At 42.0% G+C, this 25,919-nt stretch overlaps 1 protein-coding gene across 2 annotated transcripts in view; it reads right to left on the reverse strand.

Moving 5' to 3' along the window:
- DIAPH2 (diaphanous related formin 2) overlaps window positions 1-25,919 on the reverse strand; it is a 3,364,504-nt gene that overhangs the window by 748,885 nt on the left and 2,589,700 nt on the right. For both annotated transcript variants that reach the window (XM_069213107.1, XM_069213115.1), the window contains one exon: window positions 4,026-4,190. In XM_069213107.1, coding sequence (XP_069069208.1) covers window positions 4,026-4,190 — 165 coding nt within the window. The remainder of the gene's footprint in view (window positions 1-4,025; window positions 4,191-25,919) is intronic.

Consider the following 25,919-nt stretch of genomic DNA (forward strand, 5'->3'; position numbering starts at 1 on the left):
ATACACACACACAGTACTTCATTTCACAATAAATGTTGATCAATGGAATTTTAACCACTATAAGAGATCTCCCTTTCACCGGGTTGGCTGGATTTTTTAAACATATAGGATGCATGGATTCTGTGTGGAAGTAGGCTTCTGCCTAGCTGTAAAAACATGCAAACATAAGGTGGAGCACCTGTAAAGATTAAGGAAAACATTCTTAGCCACACACCTACATAGACCTTTCAGTGCTGCTTCCAAAACATGGAGCTGACTGCTGCTATTTTACCTGTAAGGGGAACAAAACGGAAGATTATGTTGGTACCATTCTCACCTGCCTTGCTTCTGTTAGAGATCTTGCCTCTGTGGACGACCCTAGTTGCCCAAGGAGTCCACAAATGGAGATGAAACCCATACCAAAACTCTCTTGTTCTCACCAGATAGCAGAGCAGGTATCCCTAAAAAAATGCTTCTACAATTGAAGGTGTGACAAGGGTTGACTCTGACTGGGGAACACACTCCCTCAGCAAACCAGCTGGTATTATTTTTGTGCTCTCCTGTCCCTGCTTTGTTTACAGAAGTTCATCACTTCATTGACCTGCATGCTTGCCAGATTGAGAAGTGCCTGAACACTCTTTGTGTCCTATGTTCTGACAGAATTGTTCCTGAGGATCAAATTTTGGACTGGCATGTAGAGACCTTAGATCATGAGATATGTACACTGTAAGAGATCTACACTACTTAGCCCAAAGCCACCTAATTATTTTTTGCCAAGTTCAAAATACTTCTCAGTTCGTTTCCAAAGTAACTGTTGCATCGTTTTTCAATTGACACTGTTTGCATTAATTCAGCTAATTTTCAGTGCTAGCTACCCTTAAAATTGCGTACAATAATGTTTGAGAACCATAGGTTGAGTGGAAGAATTGTGATCTTACATCATGTAGTATGGGGGTTTCAATCCAGGACAAACAGCAAATGTTACAAACCTGCAAACATTTTACAACTATAAAATTTACAGTAGGTGCATTTGGGTAGTGTTTATTGTTTCAGGGAGTGTCCTAGTGTTTCCCGCCTGAGGATCACAAATGTAATATAGTATGTGCATCCAAGTGCCCTGGTTGCCCACTAGATTGCTTCCACTGCCATTTTATTGCTTATTTCCATTATATATTTTTTACAATTTGACACTTGGTATAATGTAAATATATTTATATACTTGTGATAATATTAAAGTGGTGTGCTTATATAAAATGCCACCACAGCGTTGGGACATTTACATATGTACTGCAGTTGTGAACACTGTGATAATTGTGCTGAACTGTACCTAGGCTCAACCCTATGTAACTTCTTTTGACCTTCACAACTCAACTACATCTACTTGCAGAGTTATGTATCCGGTGGCCTGACTAGACCAGCACTGTCACCTTTGATTATCCCTGTGATTGAAAGGATCTGGGAACAAACCAGACTGGTGACAGTCAGGTTTAGCCAAAGATCATAGCTGCTATTCCAGGCCTGTCTTTTTTCAGCCTCAATTAATCTTGCTACTCGTGGTTTCTGTTGTAATGAAGACAGCAACAGGAGGAGGATGTAACCATTGCTGACACAATTTGAAATGCCCTGTATGCTGATAGTGGCATTTTAGTGAATCGATGTCCGTGTTTATTATGGGTTTGATAAACTGATAAAACTAAAACACATATTTCTTCAACAGACTTGCACCTTCTCTATCTAACCCCCTAATTACCCTGTTATTCATGCATCTCCTACTTTAAACACAGCTGATGCCATTTAATGTTTTCTAGTTAGTGTTTCCCCCTTTCTAAATCAAACCTTCACATGCTCATTGTGAGAATGAGCCATCTATCTCTTTTTCCTGAGCATGGACTGTTGATAACCTCAAATACACAAGCCCACAGCAAAGACATCTGAAATATTCTGACTTTTTGTCTCCCACCATTTTAACAAGACTTTAATAATCAACGATGTGTTGGCCTTAGAATATGGGGGGGTTCCAGAGGGCTCCTTAGTTTATGATTAAAGGCCTCCTGTCGCAAGCTGATCAGGAAGAAAATCTAGTGGCTTAAAAGGTGTTTGGAATGTGATTGCCCATGATTAGGGGTGAATATTTGTAATCTGCAATAACCAAATGCAATACCTAGGGCAATTCCACCTATTTCCACTAGTTTTGAATCTTTTGCTAATGACAACTGAATTAATGGCAAAATCATGTAAAGTTTCTGTGCCTACAAACGAGAATGTTTGTAATATAATGAAAAATATAAAAAATTGTACCGTAAATGATGTAAATATATATTTTGATTTCATGGTATTGACGCAGCTATAATCAGTCACCTGACCCCTGAGATATGAAACCATGTTTTATATTAACCATAGATGTAACCATAAAACCATTTGTGTTTTAATGAACATTATTGCTACGAGTTGCAGAGTTTCTAATACAAATGCTTCATTTAAAAGTAACATTTGGCTATCACGCCTTCATGTGTTGCACATTTCCAGGACGTACTAAATGATGAGGAATTAACAGAAATCAAGCCCGACCCAGACATAAAGATTATCGAGATCACAAAGGGGGCTATCTAAAGCACTTGAAAATGTTATAGACCAGAAAAGCGTGATGTACCTATTTATTTGTGGACATGTACAGGAGTGTGCCCCATAATAAAATAAAATGCTTTGAGAAAACTGGCAGAACATAGTGACAAGGTTAAGAAGACTAAGACAACTAATACAACATTACTTTTACCTGCATTGCAAATTCTGCCCCTAAAACATCTAAGAAGTGATTTTCAGTTTTTTTGGTCACTGATTGCTACTACAGTATACTGTCTCCTTACTTATCAAATGCAAGGCAACCTATCACCAACTTGCAAATCCAATAGGGCTAATATTAGTAACTAAACTGAATTTAGCAACCAGTGGAGAGTTCCTTAGAAGGAAGAGATGTGCCCCCATTTTCATGTTGGATGCTAGCCTAGTGTAGCATTTAGCACAAATTGCATATGATCAGTGAGCCTGCCTAGTGCAGCCAGATAACACCTTTCCCACTCGTACTTATATCACAAAATAGCCAGTGATGTAATTCCATCTCATTTGTCTAATTTTGTCTGATGGTGGCCACAATTGCATCCACCAAAGACATGGTATGAAATTATCCAACAGTCAGACCTCAGAGATTTTAATTTATGCTAAAAATAAAGAAGGCTCTCACGTGCTAGTCAGTAAACACCGCATGTATTATCCATCAGTCTTTCCTTGCTGAGACAAACAATGACCCTCCAATGGGTAGCTATTTCCTATGCCTTATTGTATCTTCTATAACCTAGAAAAGGCCCAATGACTGACTTATGGAGCATTCATTCATACATCGGATAGTTGAACAGTGCACTCTTGTCTCCAAAATCCCTTTGATAATTGTGAGTTAAAGCATGTGATCAATTGAGTGATGGAATGCCCCCAGTAGTCCTGAGGTCTCACAGGTTTTTCTGGCTCCATTTGATGACAACATCAGAGGACTAACTGTTGCATAATGTCATTCTGTTAGGAGGATCTGGGGTTCAGGTAGTAATTGAGATCAGGCAAAGGCCTAAGTACAAATAAGCTACACATCGGACTAACACAAAGGTATTTACCTATACATTACAGATGATTATGCTGAGTGCCATTCAAGATGGTAGAACATTTTAAAATGTGACAACATTTGTGTGAGTTATAACATTTATCAATAACGTTTTGAATCAGGTCTCAAAACAGTACCATTTAAACACATACTGCTGTTGATTTCTCAGAAACGGGTAAAAACATGGAAGGTTTCTTTTAAAAATTGAGCAAAGTAACAATTGAGTATAGAAGATGAGTGATCCATGTTGCTGACAGCTAGTAAAATAATAAGCAAATGAACACAGGCAGATGGGATTCTCAACAAGAATGTTATCATTATTGTGCTATAGTAAAAGGCAGGTGTGGTTCTACAGTACAACATTAGCTTTATTAAACAAAAACAAGTGAATTCCACTTACCATGAAAAGGGTCCTGAAGTTGCTAAGATCACCAAAGAACTCTTCAATGCTGACCGACTTTGTGTCAAAAGTGAAGTACTCTCCCAGGTTGTCATATAACTTTGTCATGTTGTTATGCATGTTGGATAACTTTTCATACTGATCACGGGCCGTCTTTGCAAAGCCGTATTCTTTGGTTAAGGAAATTATCCCCAAAATGTTTACAACATAACATACACCCTTAGCTTATTTCATATATGCTAATAAATAACAAATGTAGAACCCTTAATACTATTAAAATCATTCCTGTCAAAATGCTCTGGAATCACTGTTTCACCCAGAGGAATAAGCCTTCCCACGAGCAGACATGTTTTTTTTAAAGCGCCCAAATCATGCAAAATATTTTACCTAGCCACAGAACAAGCATGTGATTTCTCTTAAGATTATTTCATATAGATTCTATGTTACCCATATCCCCAACAAGAAATAACATATGTCAGTAGGTCTCTTGATCAAGAATACTATTATGTTTATGTATCATCAGGAAATGTCATGTTAGATACTTCACTGCAAAGCTCAGCCAATACTTAGATACTTTGGATATTGTTAGATCATGCTCTCCAGCATTCATGTCAAAGATTCTGTAACAAGGGCATCATCTACGTCCACATGTTATTTGTGCTCAGAGACCTCTATTTCTGGTACCAAAGGTCCATTTTGTATTTATAGCATTTATTCTCACTTCATATGTACGAAAAATTAGATAGGGAGGGGATCTTTTTGAAAGGGGAGGCACCTTACTATAAAAAACAAATGAATAACTACATAAAGGGGGTTATTACAACTTTGGAGGAGGTGTTAATCCGTCCCAAAAGTGACGTTAAAGTGACGGATATACCACCAGCCGTATTACGAGTTCCATAGGATATAATGGACTCGTAATACGGCTGTGGTATATCCGTCACTTTACCGTCACTTTTGGGACGGATTAACACCTCCTCCAAAGTTGTAATAACCCCCAAAGTCTATAATGTCTCCATCTACTCAGTTTGACAATTTCTGTAACAATAGATTTATGACAAAAAGGGTGCAGAGTGATTTCTGGTTCTTGGATTCATGGTCATACCTAAATTCACTACATGGAGTAAGAGATAGCAATAATTAAAAACAAAACTGCTTGTACTCCTTGCTCCACACGATCTGCAAAGACCATAGTTGTATTTTGTAGTAAAGATAGTACTTACATCAATGATTCAGAAAAGTATCTAAGACCTAATAAAGCTCATTGCTTCACAGTGAAATACATCATTATCTGAAAATTAGTGGTAAAAGGGCAGAAGCTGCAAAATTTACCTTAAGTAAAATGGGAGCAAACCCATGTTCCTAATTGTTGGAGGGAAAAAAGGCACTGAACATCAGATCTCTTTCTAGATTCACTCACTGGAATCCCCATTAGACAGGGGCTACCTGAATAAAAGAGCTTGGCTTTATTACAGTTAAAACTCTTTCTATCGTTTTCTAGATTTACAATGTTACTATATTGTGTTTCTTTTATTTAAGAATTCTAAACAAGATAATGCCATTCCTGTAGTGGCCAGGTAGCGCTACATGTTGGTCACATGAGCAATAGTTTAATTATGACAAAAAGATGGCACAAATCAGCTTACCTCGTTTTGAATGCATATTTGTTAACACATTCAAAATGCTGTAGCAGGATTAGTAGTAGTGTTCCGATCCTATATATATATATATATATATATGTATATATATGTCTTGGTAATCATGTCCCTTCTCTAGTGACTATTCGTCAGAGACCAAATACAATTCATGACTCGGTAGAGTACACGTTCTTTTCAACCAATCACGGCCCAATTATCCCCTTGCACATTTCCCTGCTGACCACCTTAGCAGACCTGAGCTCCTAATCTGGGAAACGGATTGCCAGCTCAAAGGATGAAATAATCAGAATATACTGATGAACATTTTCCAAGCTTCAAAATTCTGAAATTGTGTACCTTATATCTACAGGCAGCTCAGTATCACACACTCCAGCGGATACTGAAAGAAGTAGCACCTACCTTTACCATCTTCTGAATTAAACTGTGTTGAGAGCTCAAGTGCCAAAATGCCACCCTGCTGTGGATATTATATACAAAGTCACTTTCACTGTATTACAGCACTTAAAATATCCGTGCATATTGTTTACAGATCGTGTGTTTCACCAGCAATGAGAAAACCATTAACAGATCTCCTGTTATTCACAATACAAGAACATCACCATATTTGAATAATAGCTGCACTTTCATTCATGTTGAAACATTGCCTTACTTAAAAAAACACTATACAGAAATCTTTTGAAAGTATTGCACTGGGGGTTCAATTATAAAAAACACAGGAGGCAGCACAATGTCCCGTTAAAACGTTAAGAAATTAAATGGAATCTTTTAACCTTGGACATATTAAAGAGTGGGCGGCTGAGGTTCTTAAACAATGAATCAGAAATAAAGCTGCAAACAATTTTATACTATTTAGCTTTTATTATTGAGTCTAATATTAAATGAATACCACCGAAATCGATATACCTATTGTGTTTGGCACTTACGGTTTATGATGAAATCAGTTTTAGAACTGAACATGTTACATGTCTGCTTGTAAGTGTAATAGTGTCTATCAATGTTGCTTTCTAATTTTGCTTTCCATTTTAACCTCTATAGCTTTGATAAGAGCTTAATAAAAGGTGTCTCTCAGGCTGTGCTTGCAAAATAAGGGGCAACAGCTGATTCTACCTTTAAGCTATTGCAGAAGATCATTGTCTAAATATTTAGGATTGCTTACATTTCTTCTGATCAACCTTTTTCTGTATCTGATCTCATAAGTGAATCCATGTCTCTAACAGTCCTTCTTGTTTTGCAAGGATTTGTCTGGCTCAAATCTTCCCGCTTTGAAAATCAAGAGAAGAGTACTAAAAGAATCACCAACTATTGGCCAAAAAAGCTTATGGTGAAACATGTTGCCCTATACCATGATTCAATTAGGAAATAACGTCAATCTAATTGATAAAATGATGTTCATCAGCAACTTATTTGCAATTGCAGCCTCGTTTTAGGAACTGAACCGTTCAGCTGGGATGGCAAGAGCTGGTGAGACCCTTACTACAAAACCATGCAATAACGTTTAATTTGACAAGAAGTTAGTCAACAATGAGCATCGACATATACAACAATAAGGTATCACATGTAAAACGTCAATTATCGCGCTGCACAAACTGGCCTATTTATTTATTTCCCTTTTAATTGTGTTAAATAATGAAAAACCTTCAGTTTAAAACATCTCAGAAAAAAAGTAGGTGGAGCACCCCAGATTGAAAGTCACAAATCATAGAGCAATTATATCTTGATGAATTCGTCCTAACTAAAAACCATCCATTTTGTTTAAAGCATAATATACATTTTCCACAGCTAGACTTTACCATGCCCTCAAAGCTGCCAATGTTCCCTAGAAATCAACCCCTCCGTGCACATCTACCATATGCAGCAGATTCCAAAAGGATCTGCTGCCTCCGATCACTCTACACGGCTTGTACAGATCTTGCCATTTCTTCCGTGAGCCAATGTTTGGGATATCACTGTAAATGAAACTGGAGAAATTTCCTGAAATTGTCCCTTAGGCCTGTGTGCCGTCTTTCTTTAAGCTCTGAACAAACATGGGTCCCAGAAACATAAGAAGCACAAACAAGAGGAAAAGCTTGGTTAAGTTCAGGGTCAAAGCTGTGCACACATTATGTCAAAGTTAATAGAAACAGGTTTACATAGCCATAAAGGTATCTGCAAACAGGGATCAATGTCTTTGTTTGTTCTCATTTCATACTCAGTAAAAGAAAGTGTTCTGTCTCGAATGTATTAAGACACAAAGCTTGAGAAAGTTCAGTTGGTTACAGCCTCCATTGTGTAACCTCTCCATTCTACATTTTAAACGCATCTGGTGGATTCACTACAAGAAAACAATAAAATAATGTTTTAGCACAGGTTTTCTATCCAAAGTTTACAAGACAGCTTCGTAGAAAAACGGACATATGTTTGTGGCATGCAAAATGATGCTCAAAAATGTGTACCTGCATTTTGTGGCCACAAAGGAGGCAAGGTTGGGAGAATGAGCCATGCTTGATCATATGTAACTTGTCCTTCATACATAACACCGCTGGTTGTGCTCACCAGTTATTGCTCTCCCCAACCTTGGTATCAGGCTTTTCCTTCGTACAAAATGCGGTACAGCTTATGGCACAAATCTACACTGACGAAAAGGTGATGCATCTTCGGCCCACCAACCTAAAGCAGGAACAACAAAGCCTCTGGTCTGACGTGACTGTCAGAATCCACCATTTCTGAAACTATTTGTGAAGGACTGGAGCCCGTCCAACACATGCAATCTAATGACATTGCAGGTCCAAGAGGCCTCCAGTAAACCCTGCAGTCAGTCCTGTCCCAGCACAGAACCAAGGAAGTTCCGAACACACCATGTTCTAGCAGTCAGGATGTCATGGTGCAGTGTAATGACCCCGCATGCAGAAGACGCAATACCAAGTTGAACACCTTTTCATCAATACAAAAGCCCCATCAACTACTACAAGCATCTGCGCATGCAGCCTATGAGAAATGTAAAAAGGGGGACAGAGCAGCAGCATGAAACAAGTGTGTTGACTACCCATACATGCCACTAAGCAACTATGCAGCATAACCAGCCCCTGGACCACATAGAGAAAAAACGATTAAAATGAGCTAGGCACATATATAGGACAATGCCACTGTGGCAGTAGAAATCCAGATCAGGAACCACATATGGCCATCCCTGACCCTTAGCTGTGGGGACGACTGTTGCATCTGTTTTTGGGGATCAGCAACCCCCTGCCCCCATTTAGTAAACTCGGTGATCCAGCAGCTAGATCCCCCAGATGGCACATCTGGATTGCAACACTGAACAGCTACTTCAAAGCCACAAAACAACCGGAGGGTGAAACAAAAATATCCCTATTGCTCTACTACACAGTCAAAGAAATATGTTGCCTCTTCAGGAACCTCAACACAGGAGATGACACCACGTACGACAATGCCACGGCAGCACAACACAAATATTGCGACTCCAATATGAATCACGATTTTGCAAGAGTCAAGCTTTGTCAGGCACAGCAACATGAAGGCGAATCCACTGAAATTATTTCCACAAGACTAAGAGAATTAGCAAGAATCTATATAAACGGCAACCCTCGGAAAGAAGTGAGGCTCAACCTATATAGGAATAAAAATCAGGTACTCCTAAACAGCAAATTCTGTGCCAGTGTGGCATAAAACAGGATGAAATCCTCACACTTGGTCACTCTCCTGAACTGTTGAATGATTGAGAGTAGCAAATGGAGCAAGTATTCTAGAATCGCACCCCTAAATCACTGCCATATGATGCCAGACCAATCAAATTGGAAGCAATTTCTGCAGTGGCAGGAATACCACCAATACAGAGAGCATGTTCATACCACGGACTCCACTCTTACACCCCTGCAAGAGTGCCCAGCAAAAGCTAAAGGTTGCTCCAATTAACAGCTCGCCAACTGCGCAAGGGTCTGCACACAAGGTCTCCACGCTGTTCCTCACCGCAAATTTATTTGTGCAAGTGTGGCAAAAGAAAATCAAGCTTGAGCACGCCAGGCAGTGCCCATTCTGCATTAAAGTTGAAGGGCTTGATTGTCGGTTGCCGCACTCGCACAAATACATTTGAATTAGACCCCCTATACTGAGATATCCAATCCTTTACAATGAGCGCTCAGCCATCTTCCATGTTAAAAATATACCCTACTTTGGGACACATGTTCGTTTGACTCCAGGTTGCCCCATTCGTTTGAAAATCTGTTACCTGGCCTGGACTGTATCACCATCCCTAGAGGGGGAAACTAAGAAGAAAATAGTTTTGTTCTCGCCATGTTATTAGGGTTACGAACATTACAGACAGGCATTGTGTAGGCGATTGTTACACTGCAATATGATTTTACGTTACCTCTCACAACCTTGTCACCTGTCACACTGCACAAGCACTTTTTGACCTCTATCACCAAATAGAGAAACCACTACTAAGATAGTAAGTATAATTCTAAATATATGTTTGCCTCAATATATGTGATTCCATACTGATCTAGCTCTGGTGTTGTATTTCCTATCGTTTTGTTATTTGTCAATGTAAAGAGTGGTTTTGTTTTGATTTGTGTTTCTCTATTTAGAAAGATGTATGACTTTTTAGCTAAATATTTTGTTTTGACGTCAGGGCCAATTGTTGATTGTACTTATCTATACCACTGTCCTGTGGTCCTTTGGGTTACCCCATTGCCTTATTACAGTATTGCTTGCGGCACAAGTCTGCATTATGCATTCACTAACATGAGCCGCACAGATATATGGACCTGTTGATATTAGTAGGCACCAGACTGCGTGTCCACGTCCCCTCTGGTAGTACAGTGACAAGTATGGGCTCTAAAGGACCATAGCATTTCTCTGTAAAGATTAGCATTTCAGAACAAAGGTTAATGGCAGAAATGAAAATCTGAACTTTACACCCATGGGTTTCATGAGAAATGGGGTTCAGAGTCTGTAAAATAGGCAATGGACACATCTGTCCTCTCGCTGCATGGTAGAATTTTGTTTTTAAATATGAGTGGTAGTGTTGCTTAAACTCAGTCTCTGGCTCAGCTACACAAGTTTTGCTTTCCTACCTACAAATGACACAATTGAACTTAGGTTTACTACACCAATGCTTGAATGAGGAAGACAGGTTTTATTTTAGATCCGCAGAACTCCTACCACTACATAGTTGAAGTGATGTCATTGCTTTTGGGTTACTAACAGTGCCTAGAAAGGGATGGCGTGTTCCCTGCAAAAAACAAACGTGTAGCACCAGCATCAACTCCTCCAGGGCTCAGTATCAGCTTTCAGTAGAATGTGCAACATGACAGTGCCATCTCTGACAGGCTGGATCATCTTCTTGTCCGGCAGTATATTGCTCATGATAATCTGGGTGACAGAACTCTCCTGACAGGTGGTTAAGTGGCCGACCTTATATACTGTATCTTATCGGATATGGAATTTGCAATGATACTTTAGGGATGTATGATTTGACCAATAAGCATCAAGATGCTAGTTTAAGAGGAATTCCTTTAAGCATATAAGGTAAAAGGATGACAATTTAAAATATACTATTTTGACAATTTACCTTTCTTGACCTTGAAATTGAGATAAAAAGGTACCTGTTCCAAACTGTTGTCACATCAGAGGTTTTGTTGATGTCTATATCTAAATAACTTGACACTTTCACAATTATTGTAAAGATATGAACAGGTGACATCTATGTCAAAGGCAGACATACTGATGATTGTGCAAAAATAGAGAAAATGGAGTTGCGGCCTACTTAAAATGGAGTTGGGTCTTATGTCTTTACATCAGTATCCCTGCACCTTTTATGAACTGTGAACAGAAGGTGTGCAAGGCAGACATTTAAGTGTATCATTTCACAAAACAAAATTTGCACATGTGCAGTACAGTTTATGCGTGTGCAGATTCATTTAGTGTATCTGTGCATGCTCTGAATTGACTTCTTCCCAATCAGTGCCAGCCAAAATAAGGAAATTAAAAGTGTTTATTAAACTGGACCCAAGTGTCTTTGATGGTGTTTAAATCTGACAGGTATTCTGCTGCCTTTTGAAATTTCCCCAGTACAATGTAGATACAAAGTTGAATATACTTCAGGGTGAAAGACAAGACTCTGATAAGAATACATTGATTGTTTCTCATGGAAAAATTGGTGGACAATGGAATTATACTTTCTCAATCATATACAGCCAAAACTTTACAACTTCTATCTTATAATAGCAAGAGTGATTTTAAAATATCCACTAGGTTTTGGTAGAAAACGCAGACTTTTCCTGTGATAAAGTAAACTGTATTGGACATCTCTTGAAAGCAATTGATTCAGACAGTACCATAAGCCCTTTAACAGACCAACATTTATGCTTTTGAAGGTTCCCTTGGATTATAGTTTGACCTATATGCAAAAAAGAATTGGAAACTATTAGATTTGTGTCAATCCCACCACACGGCCCCAACTCCATTATCAGTGAATAGAGTATGCAGATTGAGACTCAGCTGACAGGAAGCAGAAAAGAAGGAAGTCTGAAGTAATCTTGGCAACCCTAAGCACAAAGGTGTCAGTTCACAAAGATAACATTTATGCACATGCATGAGGACTTATTACTACTTTTTAGGAATTCATATTCACTCCTTTATGAATTATGTATGTCACAATGCTTGTGCATATCAGCGTGGTCTTTACATAAACTGGTGATTTATGAGTGTTTATAACTCTCCAAATTAAGTTTTTGGGTTGTTTTAAATATTGTAATGCTATATTGTACTTCTATTTTAATGATTTTGACAATTATGAAATATAGCCGGAAAGCCAAAATTTTCCTACTTTGCAGGTGGCAACTAATTTTGGAATACATTTTCCTTGCACCATAGACAAGGATGGCTGAATGTCATTCTTTAAAAGGAGTAAAGATGATGCTTTATTTGTATTTGCTGATACATAGGCATGGAAGGGAATTTGGGATAATTTTTCATGAATAATGAACTTAGTCAGTGACCAAAATGGTTCCGGCATCATTTTCAAAATGAGTAATGATGATGCTTCCTCTTCTTTTGATGACTTACGCTGGCAATGGAGGTAATCTGGGGTAATTACCCCTAGTGAACGATCCTAGTATGGAGCTGTAAAAGGAAGCATCCTGATGTACAGTTAAAGACTACAGGCAAACCAAGAAGTTCATTAACAAACAGAAACAAAGCCCACATGGAGAACTTTTTAGAGAATGCTATAACAGGTGGCCAGAAATGTGATGCACTTAATAAAAGGCTCAGATTATAGGGGCGTTGACTGGGCAACTGAGGAGGTTGCTGAGTGACTCGGCAATCAGAAAGATGTGTCATAATCAGATGAGTTTAGAGGGTTGCAGGTAAGAGACTCAGAGGAAAATGAGTCCCAAGAAGAGATTCAGTCAAGTTCCCATGGACTAAAAGAAACCTGGTAGACCATTTGTAGAAAAGGAATTTGATTCCTTTTCTTCATTGTGTTGTTGGAGTCATCTAGGAGGGGGTAAGGACAAAATGTTTAAAGGGTGAGTAAACATACCCTAAAAAGAAAGATAGAAAGCATTTAAAATTACGCACTATCTCCACTATTCATTTGTCCTCTATCCCCAAGATCCCTGTGGACATGACGGAATACATCTGTTTACAATAGCGCTGTACATCATAGATTACTTATCACAAACAATGAGGGTGGTAAAAGTGACACAGTGGATGGGGGTAGGTTACATGAATCATGAAGTTTTGCTGGTTTAAACTTATTGTTAATATGTACCCTTAACCTGCATGGTTAAAAAATTATAAAATCTATGAAAACTTCTAAATATAACAGTTAAATATGGAAATTAGGATTCCTCCAATTTAGAAGCAGGACTGAAAAACATTGATATTTGGATTTCCTCACAATTACTGATTAAAGAGACAGATGCAGAAATGTCACACATCATTTATATAGATATGTATCACTGTATTTTATATTGAACTGCCATATAGAAACTGTCATCCATACTGCATGTAGCCAAGCCAACCCTTAGATCAATTTAGAACTGCCTCTAGGTAGTACGAAACATATACCGTTCAATTTCCCACAATTCTGTTGTAACATATTTGGCAAACAACTGCAAGAATGTATAAACATCCAGCAGGCAAGAAAATACTCACTGAGCACTTTAAAAGTAGAAGCACCACTTTCATGACACTGCTCTGGCCTTGTACCCTATAATGCATGTGCTCAGACATGCTAGTGACACTTTTCCATGGCAGGTACTCTGATTTCCACAAACCTACAGCCATCCCGCTGTCAATATTACTGTATTCTAATGGACCCTAAGCCCACATCCACTGTGCTCGCTAATGATACTCCAGACATCACACCAACTGCCCTGTCAGGTAAAATCTCCTAATGTGTCATGGTGCAGTCACGGAGGTCATTTAGGTGTTGTCAAGGGTAATAGCTGCGACCCCCGCCTTGCCCCTTCAGACCCTTGGCCTCAGAGATGACAAAGTCAGTGCCTGGGACACAGTGGCAGCTCATACGTATGGATGTCGGTGGGGCTCCACTCTCTTTGTTTTCTCGTAATATTTTGATTACACTAATAGTAAATAATGAAACTTTATTCACCATTAGAGTAATAAAACAATGAAGTATAATTAGCTGTAATACGACCTTCTCTGGCAGCTAAGGTAAGTAAAAGAAATGCTTTTAAATGTATATTTTGTTCGTGCTTGCAAGTGGGTGGGTGTTTAAGTGAGTGGGGGGAGTGTGTGTGTGTGTGTGTGTGTGTGTGTGTGTGTATGAAATTCAAGAACAAAAGGCATGCAAAGTCACTTCCGCTACCCCTGGCATTTTAGTAAAAGTGTTCATAAATAGAAACATCTATGCGCTGAATGACATAAAAGAGACAGTCAAATTTGTGATCACCATGATTTCGTTCACGTGGTAAACATTTTGCATTGGAACATAGCTCTTGAATTGAAGAGAGCAAAGTGTTGAAAGAATGAAAAGCTGCTTGTTATGTCTCAGTTGCGAAAATGGTAAATTTTTGATCAACAGATTTCATAGAAAAAAATGCCAGAGTGCCTGCGTGGGCTACAAATAGATACCACGCACAGGGTGGTCTCTAATCCTACGTACCACTCCGAGTCTCAATATAGAAAACTCACTGCTACCTGTAAGAGATTCATACTTTTATGTTCTGCACCCACTGAGTTCGCATTCCTTTCTATATTGCTTTTAAAATGCTTCCATTTTCTTACGATAATGGCATTACTCCTAGTCCTACTCCCTCGCCTTCCTTTTAACCAATGAGGCCTCCCGCCTCCCCCCTAGACCCTCCCTTCCCCTTTCAAAACCCCCCCCACCCTTATCCCCTCCTGTACAAAAACCAAGCCCAAGCTGCAACTCGGACAGTCCGTACCGGGAGGGTGGGAGGGAACGGAAAAGGAAGGCGAGGGAGTAGGACTAGGAGTAATGCCATTATCGTAAGAAAATGGAAGCATTACCTCCCGTCCCTCCCTCTCCTTCCTTTTAACCAATGAGACATAGCAAGAAAAACACACAGGAGACGGACATCGAGTTGCAAGACCTTTATTTAATATCCTGCACCAAGAACATCCCCAAACATTATCTCATAGAGGATAAGACCCGGTGACCTAACACCGACTCCAAACTACCCAAGTCCGACAGCCTATAATGACGCACAAACGTCGAAGGAGAAGCCCAAGTGGCGGCCCTGCAAATCTCCACCACCGAAGTCCCCTGAAGCTCTGCCACCGTCGCAGCCATGCCTCTGGTAGATCTCCCCTGAATCCCTAGAGGAGGAACCACCTCTTTCAAGGAATAGGCCAACAGAATTAAAGATCGAACCCACCGACTCAAGGAAGCCGTGGAAGGTTTCACACCTTTGCGCGCCGGACCAAAATTAACAAACAGTGAATCCCCTTTACGAAAAGGAGCCACCACCCGCAGATACTCCAACAAAACCCTACGTACATCCAACGAATGCAAACGGACCTCCTCCCTTGATGAGGACAAAATGAAGGAAGGATGACCTTCTGCCTGGAATGGAACGAAGAATTGACTTTTGGAACAAAGGAAGGCACCGGAACCAGAACCACCTTATCGGGAAAAATCTTACAAAAAGGAAAGGAACATGCCAATGCCCCCAATTGCCCCAACCGACAAGCCGAAGTAATGGCGACCAAAAAGAACGTCTTCAAAGATAGATGTCGCAAATCACAGTCCCCCAATGGTTCAAAAGGGGCCTCCGTCAACACATCCAAAACCAAGGACAGATCCCATGAAGGAAAAGAACGTACCGGGCGAGGAAATAAATTAATAAGCCCCTGAAAAAATCTAGGCATCAATCGCCCTTCATCCTGAAGATTACGCCACAGTCCTCTAAATGCCTGAATAGCCGCCCACTGTACCCGAAGAGATGCCACTGACAACCTTAAATGAGCACCGTCCTGCAGGAACTGCATCACCTCAAAGAGAGAAGCGCAGGTAGGATCCAACTCACGACTTAAGCACCAAGACGAAAACACCTTTCACTGTCTACCATAAGAAAGCAAAGTTGAACGTCTCCTTGAAGCCAGCAAGGTAGAACTCAAAGCCACCGGCACCCCTAGACCTGTCAACCCCCTCCGTTCAACTTCCAAGCCGTCAAGTGTAACCTCCTCAATGACCCCAACGGGAGGCAGGGAAACTCCAGGGGAGAAGGACAAAGAGGCAGAGGCAGAGGCCACATCCTCCCCTCCGCCATCAGCCTCAACAATGGGAACCAATTCGCCCTCGGCCAAAGTGGCGCAATCAGGATAACCCTGGACCTCAGATCCCTCACTCGTAACAGAAACGCCCTGAGTAGTTGAAACGGAGGGAACGCATATAAAAGGCCCTGCGGCCAAGGACATGACATCCCGTCCACCTCCCATGCTTGGGGACACCGAAACCGGGAGCAGAAGCGCTCCACTTTCGCATTCCCTACTGACGCAAACACATCCAGCACTGGAAGACCCCAAAGCCGAACCAGATGCTGAAACAGAGACTTCCAGAGAGAGAAAAGTTGAGAGGAAGGAATCACTCTGCTCAGTAGATCCGCCCGAACATTTACCACCCCCCGAATGTACGTAGCCCTGAGAGAGGGAACCCACTCCTGAGCCCACACAAAAATCTCCCTGACTAGATTGAACAGAGCCCTCGATCTGGTCCCCCCTTGCCGATTGACATAAGCCTTGGCCACTAAGTTGTCTGTGCGAACCAGAACCGCCAACCCCCTCAGGGAATCCTGGAAATGGACCAGAGCCAGGAATATTGCCCGCAATTCGCGCCAATTTGATGACCGACTCGCCTCCCGAGGGGACCAAAACCCCTGAATCTGAGCTGACCCCATCCATGCCCCCCAACCGGAGAGGCTGGCATCCGTCGTCACCACCACGGGTCTCAGAGGCGATAAAGACACCCCTACCCTCAGGTGATCTGCATCCAACCACCATTGCAACTCTCTGTGAATCAATCCGGACCCTGGAACCCTGTCCTTCAGAGAACCGGACCCTGGAGCCCACCTTCTCAAGAACCATGTCATCAAGCACAGGAGATGGAAACGTGCCCAAGGAACCAGAAATATCACTGACGCCAAATGACCCTGCAGACGCAACCATAGAAGAGCTCGGGGAGCAGACAGTAACAATACCTTCTTTACCAAAGCCTGGAGTACATCCAACCTTTTTTCGGACACAGTCACCAACCCTAGAAGAGTCTGAAACCGAGCCCCTAGAAAAACCAGATCCTGGGACGGTACTAAGTCTGATTTCTCCCAATTGATCAAAAACCCGTGGTTTTGCAGGACCCCAGAACTTGGGCCACCTGCCTCTGCAAAAGGTCTCGTGAATGGGCATGAATCAAAATGTCGTCTAGATAAGGATGCAGAAACACCCCTTCTGAATGAAGCAAAGCCACTAGAGGAGCCAGCACTTTCGTGAAAATCCGAGGAGAAGATTTTAGACCGAAAGGCAGAACGCAAAACTGAAAATGTTCCTGACCCACAGCAAACCTCAGGAACTTTTGAGAGGATCTTGCCACAGGCACGTGTAGGTAAGCATCCTGCAGATCCAGTGACACCAGAAAGTCCCCTTGTCTGACCAATGGAAAAATAGTCTGAATGGACAGCATGCGGAAATGCACTGTCCTGATCCAGGTATTCACCTCCTTTAGATTGAGCACAGGCCGAAATCCCCCTGAAACTTTCTGTACAAGAAACAAGACCGAATAAGTGCCCTGACCCCGTTCGTCTAGCGGAACGCGGGAAATGGCCCCTTTGACCAGTAAGTCTCGCACTCCGTTCAACAATGCTCTTCTCCGTGACCCCCCTGAAGGCAGAGGTGTGGGACGTACCCCTGAATCTGGAGGAACCACAACAAAATCTATGACATAACCATTGGTCACAATGTCTATTACCCAATGATCGTTTACACTGTCCTCCCAAGCTGAAAGAAAGTGACTCAGTCTTCCCCCAACCGGCTCTCTGCCAGGCCCACAGTGATTGTCAGGACCCCTTCTTGAAACCACCCCGGGTCGCAGGAGCAGACTTCTTAGGCGAAAAACGCGGCTGAAAACGTCGTTTCCTGAATGAAAAGGATTTAGCATCCCTAGTAGGAGAAGATCTGGAATGCTTCTTCCACCCTTTACCCGAAGAAGAACCCCCTTTATAAGGTAAGGCATGCTTCCTCTCCTTAAATGCCTTGGAAAGCATGGACGGCAATTGCTCTCCAAACAGGTTACGGCCTTCAAACGGCAGTCTCAACAAGGCCGCCTTCTCCCCTGGATCAGCCTTCCAGGAACGCAACCAGAGGGACCTACGAGCCCCAATCAAAGACCCAGAAGCCAGAGCCGAAGTACGGACCACATCAGAAGACACATCAGCCAACAATCTGGCCTGCTGCTCCATACCAGCCAGGAGCTCTGAACATTCCGCCCCTTCCTGTACAGCTACCGCCAGTTTATCAAAGTCTTGAACCAATGACTGTGACGCATAAGCAGAATAAATCCCTGCCTTCAGCGCCAGATTCTCCGCAGCAAAAGCCCTCTTAAGACCCGAATCCACTTTACGGTCTGTGGCATCTGTAGGCACACAATCCTCCGGATTGACAGCCGTTTTGCCAATTAGAGTAGCCAAAATAGAGTCCAGGCGTATTGAAGGAGGCAAAACCTCCTCACCCTCAAGTAAGTAAAGTTTCTGAAGGAATCGTGGAACTTGAGCCTTCTCCACATCCTTCCACTCATGAAACACCATATCCTTCACAGGTCCCTGGAAAGGCATGGCAAACTTTGAAGGCGTCTGATATTGAGGAAATAAATGAGAATCTGAGGTTGTAGGTTGAAACACTGGGAAACCCAAATTGTCCCGAACATGTGCCATCACTTCCCACATTTCTTCTCTGGAAACATATTTCCCCCCAGATGACGTTGATGGGACCTCATCCTCACTCTCTGATGAGGATTTCCTTGCTGCTACCGATGAGTGCGCACGCTTAGGCTGAGCAGACCTGGCCACGCCAGCTTGCAGTGCCCTGGTAACAGCTACCTCAATCATATCTTGCACTTCCTCTCTAGACATGAGGGGAGTACCCCTGTCAGGTACCTGTGGGTTCTCAGGAAGAGCAATGCTATCCTCACCTCCCTCCTCCGAGGAGGAAGAAGAGACAATCCTACGTCTCTTTGCTGGAGCTTTAGGCATGGTAAACCATCAAAAAACACTGACTTCCATTCCAAAAAAAACTACCCTACATAAAGGACCCCGGTCCTCCCCCAACAAGGCTCCACCAATCCCTAAAAAGGTCAACCTCCTTGTAACATTTCATAAAAATCATGGGCAGAACGCCCGTCCTACCTGAAAAGCAACCCAAAATCGAAGTTCCTCGGTTCCTCGCGGCTCCGCGGCGCGGAAACCCGGAAACCAACGCCCCAGCCACAGAGGGCCAGCTGACCCCGTCAGCCGGCCCCCAGTACACGCCTCTCCAGCAGCCATGCTGCTCGTCCAAGACGCGACCCAGCCTTAGCACTCCTCGCGGAGCTCCGCGTCCCGAGGAGTGCCTCCTTCGACGACCTCCAGGCCCCGCCGTGCAGGTAAGGAAAGGAAAAGAGATACGTCTAGCGTGGGCTAGACAAAAGAACAGGAGGGGATAAGGGTGGGGGGGGGTTTTGAAAGGGGAAGGGAGGGTCTAGGGGGGAGGCGGGAGGCCTCATTGGTTAAAAGGAAGGCGAGGGAGGGACGGGAGGTAATGTCTGTGTCATTCATTCGTAGTACACCACATCTCAAGCCAGCCATTAGTGGCATATCTGACATATCACAGTTCATCAACATTTATTAGAATAATGAACCGGTTTCGCTGAAAATGAATCCACATGGTGGTAGGGTTATCACGCAGAATATATTCAAACACCTATTGATTTTCTACCTAGCATCAATAGGCAAAATGATGAGGTAAACATTCCATGAGCAGACCTGTTTGCAGGCTAAGAGTTCAAAAAAACAACACCAGAATGCCCACTGACTACAAGCTTTTAAGATATCTTGTTTACATTGCCGAGGTGGCAACCGTTTTTAATCACTGTACAGTTAAAATAGTTACAAATAACTGTCCATCTGATTTATGAACAGTCATTCCTATAAATCTTTATAATACGGATCATACTGTAAATAAATATAATCCAATATTTTCCAAGAAAAAAAATCAAGTCAGAGAAATCAGTCAAACAGGAGAAGTATTAAATGACGTTCTTTTGAGTTCTACATTTTGGAATAATGAAAGTTATCGCACTTTTATATATTTCCAGAATGTGTGATGGTGTGCTCCCATTACATTGCAGGAGATACCTTGGCAATGATTATGTTGCAAGTTTTACACCAGGAAGTCATTACATCACAGGTAGGTTTAAGTGTCCTAACTGTAAATATATAATTAAAATTATGATATATGGATACCCTTTATTAAAATCTGGAGTGAGGATTTGCAAAGGTACTAACGCAGTAGAAATTTGCAATTAATCTGGGAGGTGTATTTCCCAGATTATGTTTCTATGAGGAGCATGTGACCCTAGTTTGAGCACATAAGCGAGGGTTTTAGATAGATGTACCACCCCACACGGCAATAAGAACATGATAGCGAGAAATCCATATTGTGTTTTCAGAATAATTATTTTTTCTTTGTAATAATCAAACTTGTCTTCTGCTAACTAGTGTCATGAGTGCATAAATTATGAGGTATACATTCGGGTAACTGAAGAAATTGTTTGATCTACATAAGAGATGTAAAATCTTGGATATGATAATATTTTTGATCTCTCATGAACATCGGCAGCAATATAAGTAAGTTAACAGTTACGATATACAAAATGAGATCAGGTAATGGACTAGGCTGCCACTAGCCAGAGAACAGATATTTTGTATAGGAGTTCTGGCAATTGATTAAATGGAAAAAAGTAAAAAAAGTGATTATGTTAATAACCACAAAAATACAGAAAGGTACTTTCTATTTTACAACAATTCTCATAGGCATGTGGCCCATAATAAGTCTGTAATATGAATAATTTGGTAATTGATAGACCTTTTTTTTTTCTTCTCAATCTCCAATATATGTGAATATTATAAAATGTGGGACGTTTTGTTTAGATACAAAAAATTGTATAGGAATTGTAACATAAATTGAAAATAATTCAAAAGTTCAAGGTAATGGGAGAATTGTGAATTGGAGTAATATAATTACACTATGGTGATAATATTTTGTATTTTTAAACGTTTTTCCATGGCATTGTACTGTATAGCACTTTAGGATTTAGGCATATTAATATATTGATATGTGATTTTATATGTTTACATTTTATAGCCTTGAAGAAGTCCGTTAGAATGAAACGCGTTGGCTATGGATCATGTAATTTTATGTATGTATATATATATATGGCGGTCACCAGTAGATAGTTATAGTTTCCATAGTATCCATAGAAAAAGCGAATTTTGATTTACCTTTATCTTTGGTATAGTTTAACAAATCTTCACACATTTGCTCTCTAGAATCTGGTTGTACATGGAAAGTTTTGGGGTGATCCGTCAAGTAGGGGATGAGAAAAAGGGTGTCAATAAAAGTACATTTCCCATTTTAATTTCCATAGGGATTTTGAACATGACTACAGCCTGAACTGCTGGACAGAATTACACCACGTTTGACAGGAAGGTAGCTCTAATTCCAGAAAGAGTGATTTTTGTTTAGGAGAAATTAAAGGAAATCCAAATTTGTATATCTAGGGTCGTGATGAATTTGTGAATTCTGCCGATCTCGTACACAGATCTGATTGGCTGCCAACACTTCAACCAGGATATGTCGGCAGCCTTTTTGGGACTCAACTTCTGCTGAGTCTACAAACAAAAGCTAAAAAAATGAAAAGAGGGCAGGTATGGTTGCCCTACCCCACTAGCCTTGGTGCACGGGTCCCCCAAGGTCGCCCCAGGGCTAAAAAGCATTTATTTTAAAAAAATCACAGCGAAAATCATGACTATTTGCGTATTTTGCTGCTGTGTTTTTTTTTTCTTTAAAAGAAAGCACGGTCTCCCGCACTTGCATTTAATTTTGCGAGGTCCATATTATTTGAAGAGGGGGGGGGCGCAAGGGGTCCCCATCCTAGGGTTTACTGGGGACCGCCACTTGCTACCTCCCAAGGTGCCCACTCTCGGGAGGTAGCTATTTGCTTTTGCTTGGTGGGAACAGATAAAAAGTGGAGTTTTCATCTCTTTCCCAGCAAGCAAACATCTGTGCTAAGAAAGAGATAAAACATTGCTCCTACAAGCAGGGAGCTGCTCTTTAAAAAAGCTGCCTGCTTGTGGGAGCAACATTGGCTCCTGCACGAGATGGGAGCCATTCGGACCGCGGGGGCCCTCAGCCTCCCCCCACAGTCCTGTGCTGTCAACAAGCATCTTGCTTTTCTGACCCTCTGAAGTTATTCAATGAGGAGACCATTGCAATAACAATACCATTGGTCTCTCCATAGAATGACTTCAAAGCTGCACACACAAGCAAGATGTTTGGTACGAACGTTATATTCATATTTTGATGCACATCAGAACAGCGTCACTGCTGGCCTAATAGTAAAGTTCTTTGACTATCACTAAGTGATAGTTACAGGGGGATAGCCACAGGACCTGGGCACAGGAAAGGCCCTTTTGGCCAACCCCCACCATGCATGGCCAAAGGCCGTGAGAGGTTGGATTAAGGTATAGTAATTAAAATTTCTTTACGTTAAAAACAAAACAGAAATTCACTGGAAGAAAACAAAGGTTACAGGGACGTTATAGTTAGAAAAAAGATTTTTTTTAAACATAGAAATTCACTGAAAAATCAAAGGTTACAGGAACGTAATAGTTAGGTTCTTAATTTACTTGCACAAAACCATTGAAATTCAGCAGTTATAGTTAGAGTTATTTCAAGTAACTAGAACTCGCACCCTTATATAACTATAACTCGCGCTCCCAACATGCATAGTTTTCTCTTCCATATTTGATTGCTAATGCTACATTGATATTTTTTTTGTGACGTTATGAAAGCTGTCATGAGCGCTGTACTCTCTGAGTTAATTAGCAGTGCATGGCAAGGGTGCAAGTTATAGTTACCTTAGCGCGCTAGTTTTAGTTACTATTTCAACTTTGCTGAGAGGACATCCCTCACACCAGACTGAACATAGGCTAGGACATACCAGCAGATAGGGCCACTGTATGTTGAAAGGACCCTGTGGCTACAAAGTGCAGTGGGTGGTATGCTGGTTGGATACCTAATAGCTGGCATCAGATCTGGCTCCAACTAGCGACATAAGTCCACAATTGTTTGTCTATCCTTGTCTGACAGTAGATGGTAGACAGGAGAATGTCCCCTCCTCCCTCTCCCTGGGTACCTATGTGTGACAAGACATGATTTGTAACATTAGTCAGTGTGTCCACAGCAACACACATGATGCATGCCAAGATTATCATGAGACATAGCATTTCTGACTGTATAGACATGGCACCCTGTACAAATCCCAGCTGACAACTACACAAGAGTCACATGTGACACACATGGTTTCCAACACATGTTTCCACAACATGGATTTGGAGCAACCTCAAATATGTGCAACACAATTGCCCCTCAAAATGTCACAATATATACCAACTGCCAAAATGACTGTTGGCGGTGGTCGACTATGCACAGCTGTTAAATGCCGTCTGTGCCCTGCAACATACTACAATGTTGGTTGAGTAGAACGACCTACTTGTAAATACAGGATAAGGATGTTTGAGGCAACAAAACATGTTTTGTAGGTGTGATTGAGTTTATAAAGTCCAAAACAGCATTTCAGGGTGCCAAAATGGCAGGTGCCTGACTTGCTCGACTGGACATTGGGAACTGCCCGCGATAACCAGCGGAAGTCGTCATGGTGGTAGACGATTGCAACCACGGCAGACACACCCATAGGCTAACGTTGTTGCCAGTGGCAGTCATGGCCCAATGGCTGTGTCTGCCAGCGGTGACGACTGCATACATGGCGGACGTGACTGCCATGTTTTGCAGATTCACTCACTTGACTCCTGACACTGCTGCCAGCAACACCTCCACAACCTGAGCTTCCGTGTGTCACCTCTGGGAGCAATCATGCCACATCCAGCAGATGATAGGGCCCCTGCCTTTTCTCAAGCAGAACTGGAGAGGCTTGTTACTGAGGTCCTACCCCTGTATGAACAGCTCTATGACTCATCGGAGGAGAAGGTAAGAATCCAATAGGCACAATTGATACTGTTTGACACCATCCTTTCCATCCTCACAGGTTACAATGTGTCCCTGTGTGCCAGTTAGTCTTCTTGTGTGCCTGTTGTTGTGGTCTATGTAGCATCAATGGGGTGAACATGGTGCAGGTATTGGTGGGCAGTACCATATGTTAAGTTCAGTCACATTGTGTAATGTGAGGTATTCTGGGGTCCTCGATCCTTCTTGTGTAAGATGCACATAAGTAGCTAAGGAGACCTGGCCATTCACTGATATATTGTTCTTCACAATGTTTGTAAATGTTAGTCAACATGTATGGGCATGACAGCTTGAGCTGTGTATGCATCTGGTCTGAGTCATTTGAGAATCATGTGAGCAATGTGTATTCTGCAACAGATCTTTCAAACCACATCTGGCCTTGCAAAACAGTTGTGTGTAAAGCATATCATGAATCACTCTACCCTTCAGCTACACATACAATCCACATGCCAAATTGCTGATGGGAACATGATGTAATGTCATGTATTGAAGTGACAGAAATGGAAGGTCATGTATGTGTTATGTCTGCTCAACCTGCAGAGACCAGGGCCTGTCAAATGTATCTCCCAGTATGGGACCTAGTCCAGGCTGTGGGAGAGTCAGCATGGCTATGCAACTGTGGCATTGTGCCAACTCCGTGTCCACCAGCAGATCCTGGGTTGTGGACAAATGATACTCTAGTGGCAAAACCTGCCCTGACTGCCTCAGTCCTGTGTCTATATTAGGAATGGGTACATATGTAAATCATTAAACCAGTCCATATGTGCTTTATGCATCATTGTCAGTGTGCATCTTTGACTCATGACAGGTCTCTTACTCCCACAGCTCTGTTGTCACCTTCATACAGGTCTTATTTGTCCTGTACAGGCTTACTGCACAAATGACAGTCATACAGTGTTGATTCCTGGGAGGCCATGTTATGAGTGTAAACAGCTTGGTAACATAGCAGAAATTATACAATGTATGCCTTTGGTTGCTAGGTGCCATCTCTGTAGGATTGACACATGTCGAAATGATTATGTTGTGGCACATGTATATACCACAGAACCCACCCACTGAATTGGTATGAGTCTGCATTTGGTAGGCCACATGTCCACACATGTACAAGGAAGAGACTTTGGGGGTCATTCCGACCGCCGGGGCCGGGGTCGGCGAGAGCACCGCCAACAGGCTGGCGGTGCTCCGCAGGGCATTCTGACCGCAGCGGTTTGGCCGCAGTCAGAACAGGAAAACCGGCGGTCTCCCGCCGGTTTTCCGCTGCCCTCTGGAATCCTCCATGGCGGCGCAGCTTGCTGCGCCGCCATGGGGATTCCGAAACCCCATACCGCCATCCTGTTCCTGGCGGTTCACCCGCCAGGAACAGGATGGCGGTATGGGGTGTCGTGGGGCCCCTGGGGGCCCCACCAAGAATTTC

This window comes from Pleurodeles waltl, chromosome 2_1 (assembly GCF_031143425.1).
Source record: "Pleurodeles waltl isolate 20211129_DDA chromosome 2_1, aPleWal1.hap1.20221129, whole genome shotgun sequence".
Taxonomy (NCBI): domain Eukaryota; kingdom Metazoa; phylum Chordata; class Amphibia; order Caudata; family Salamandridae; genus Pleurodeles; species Pleurodeles waltl.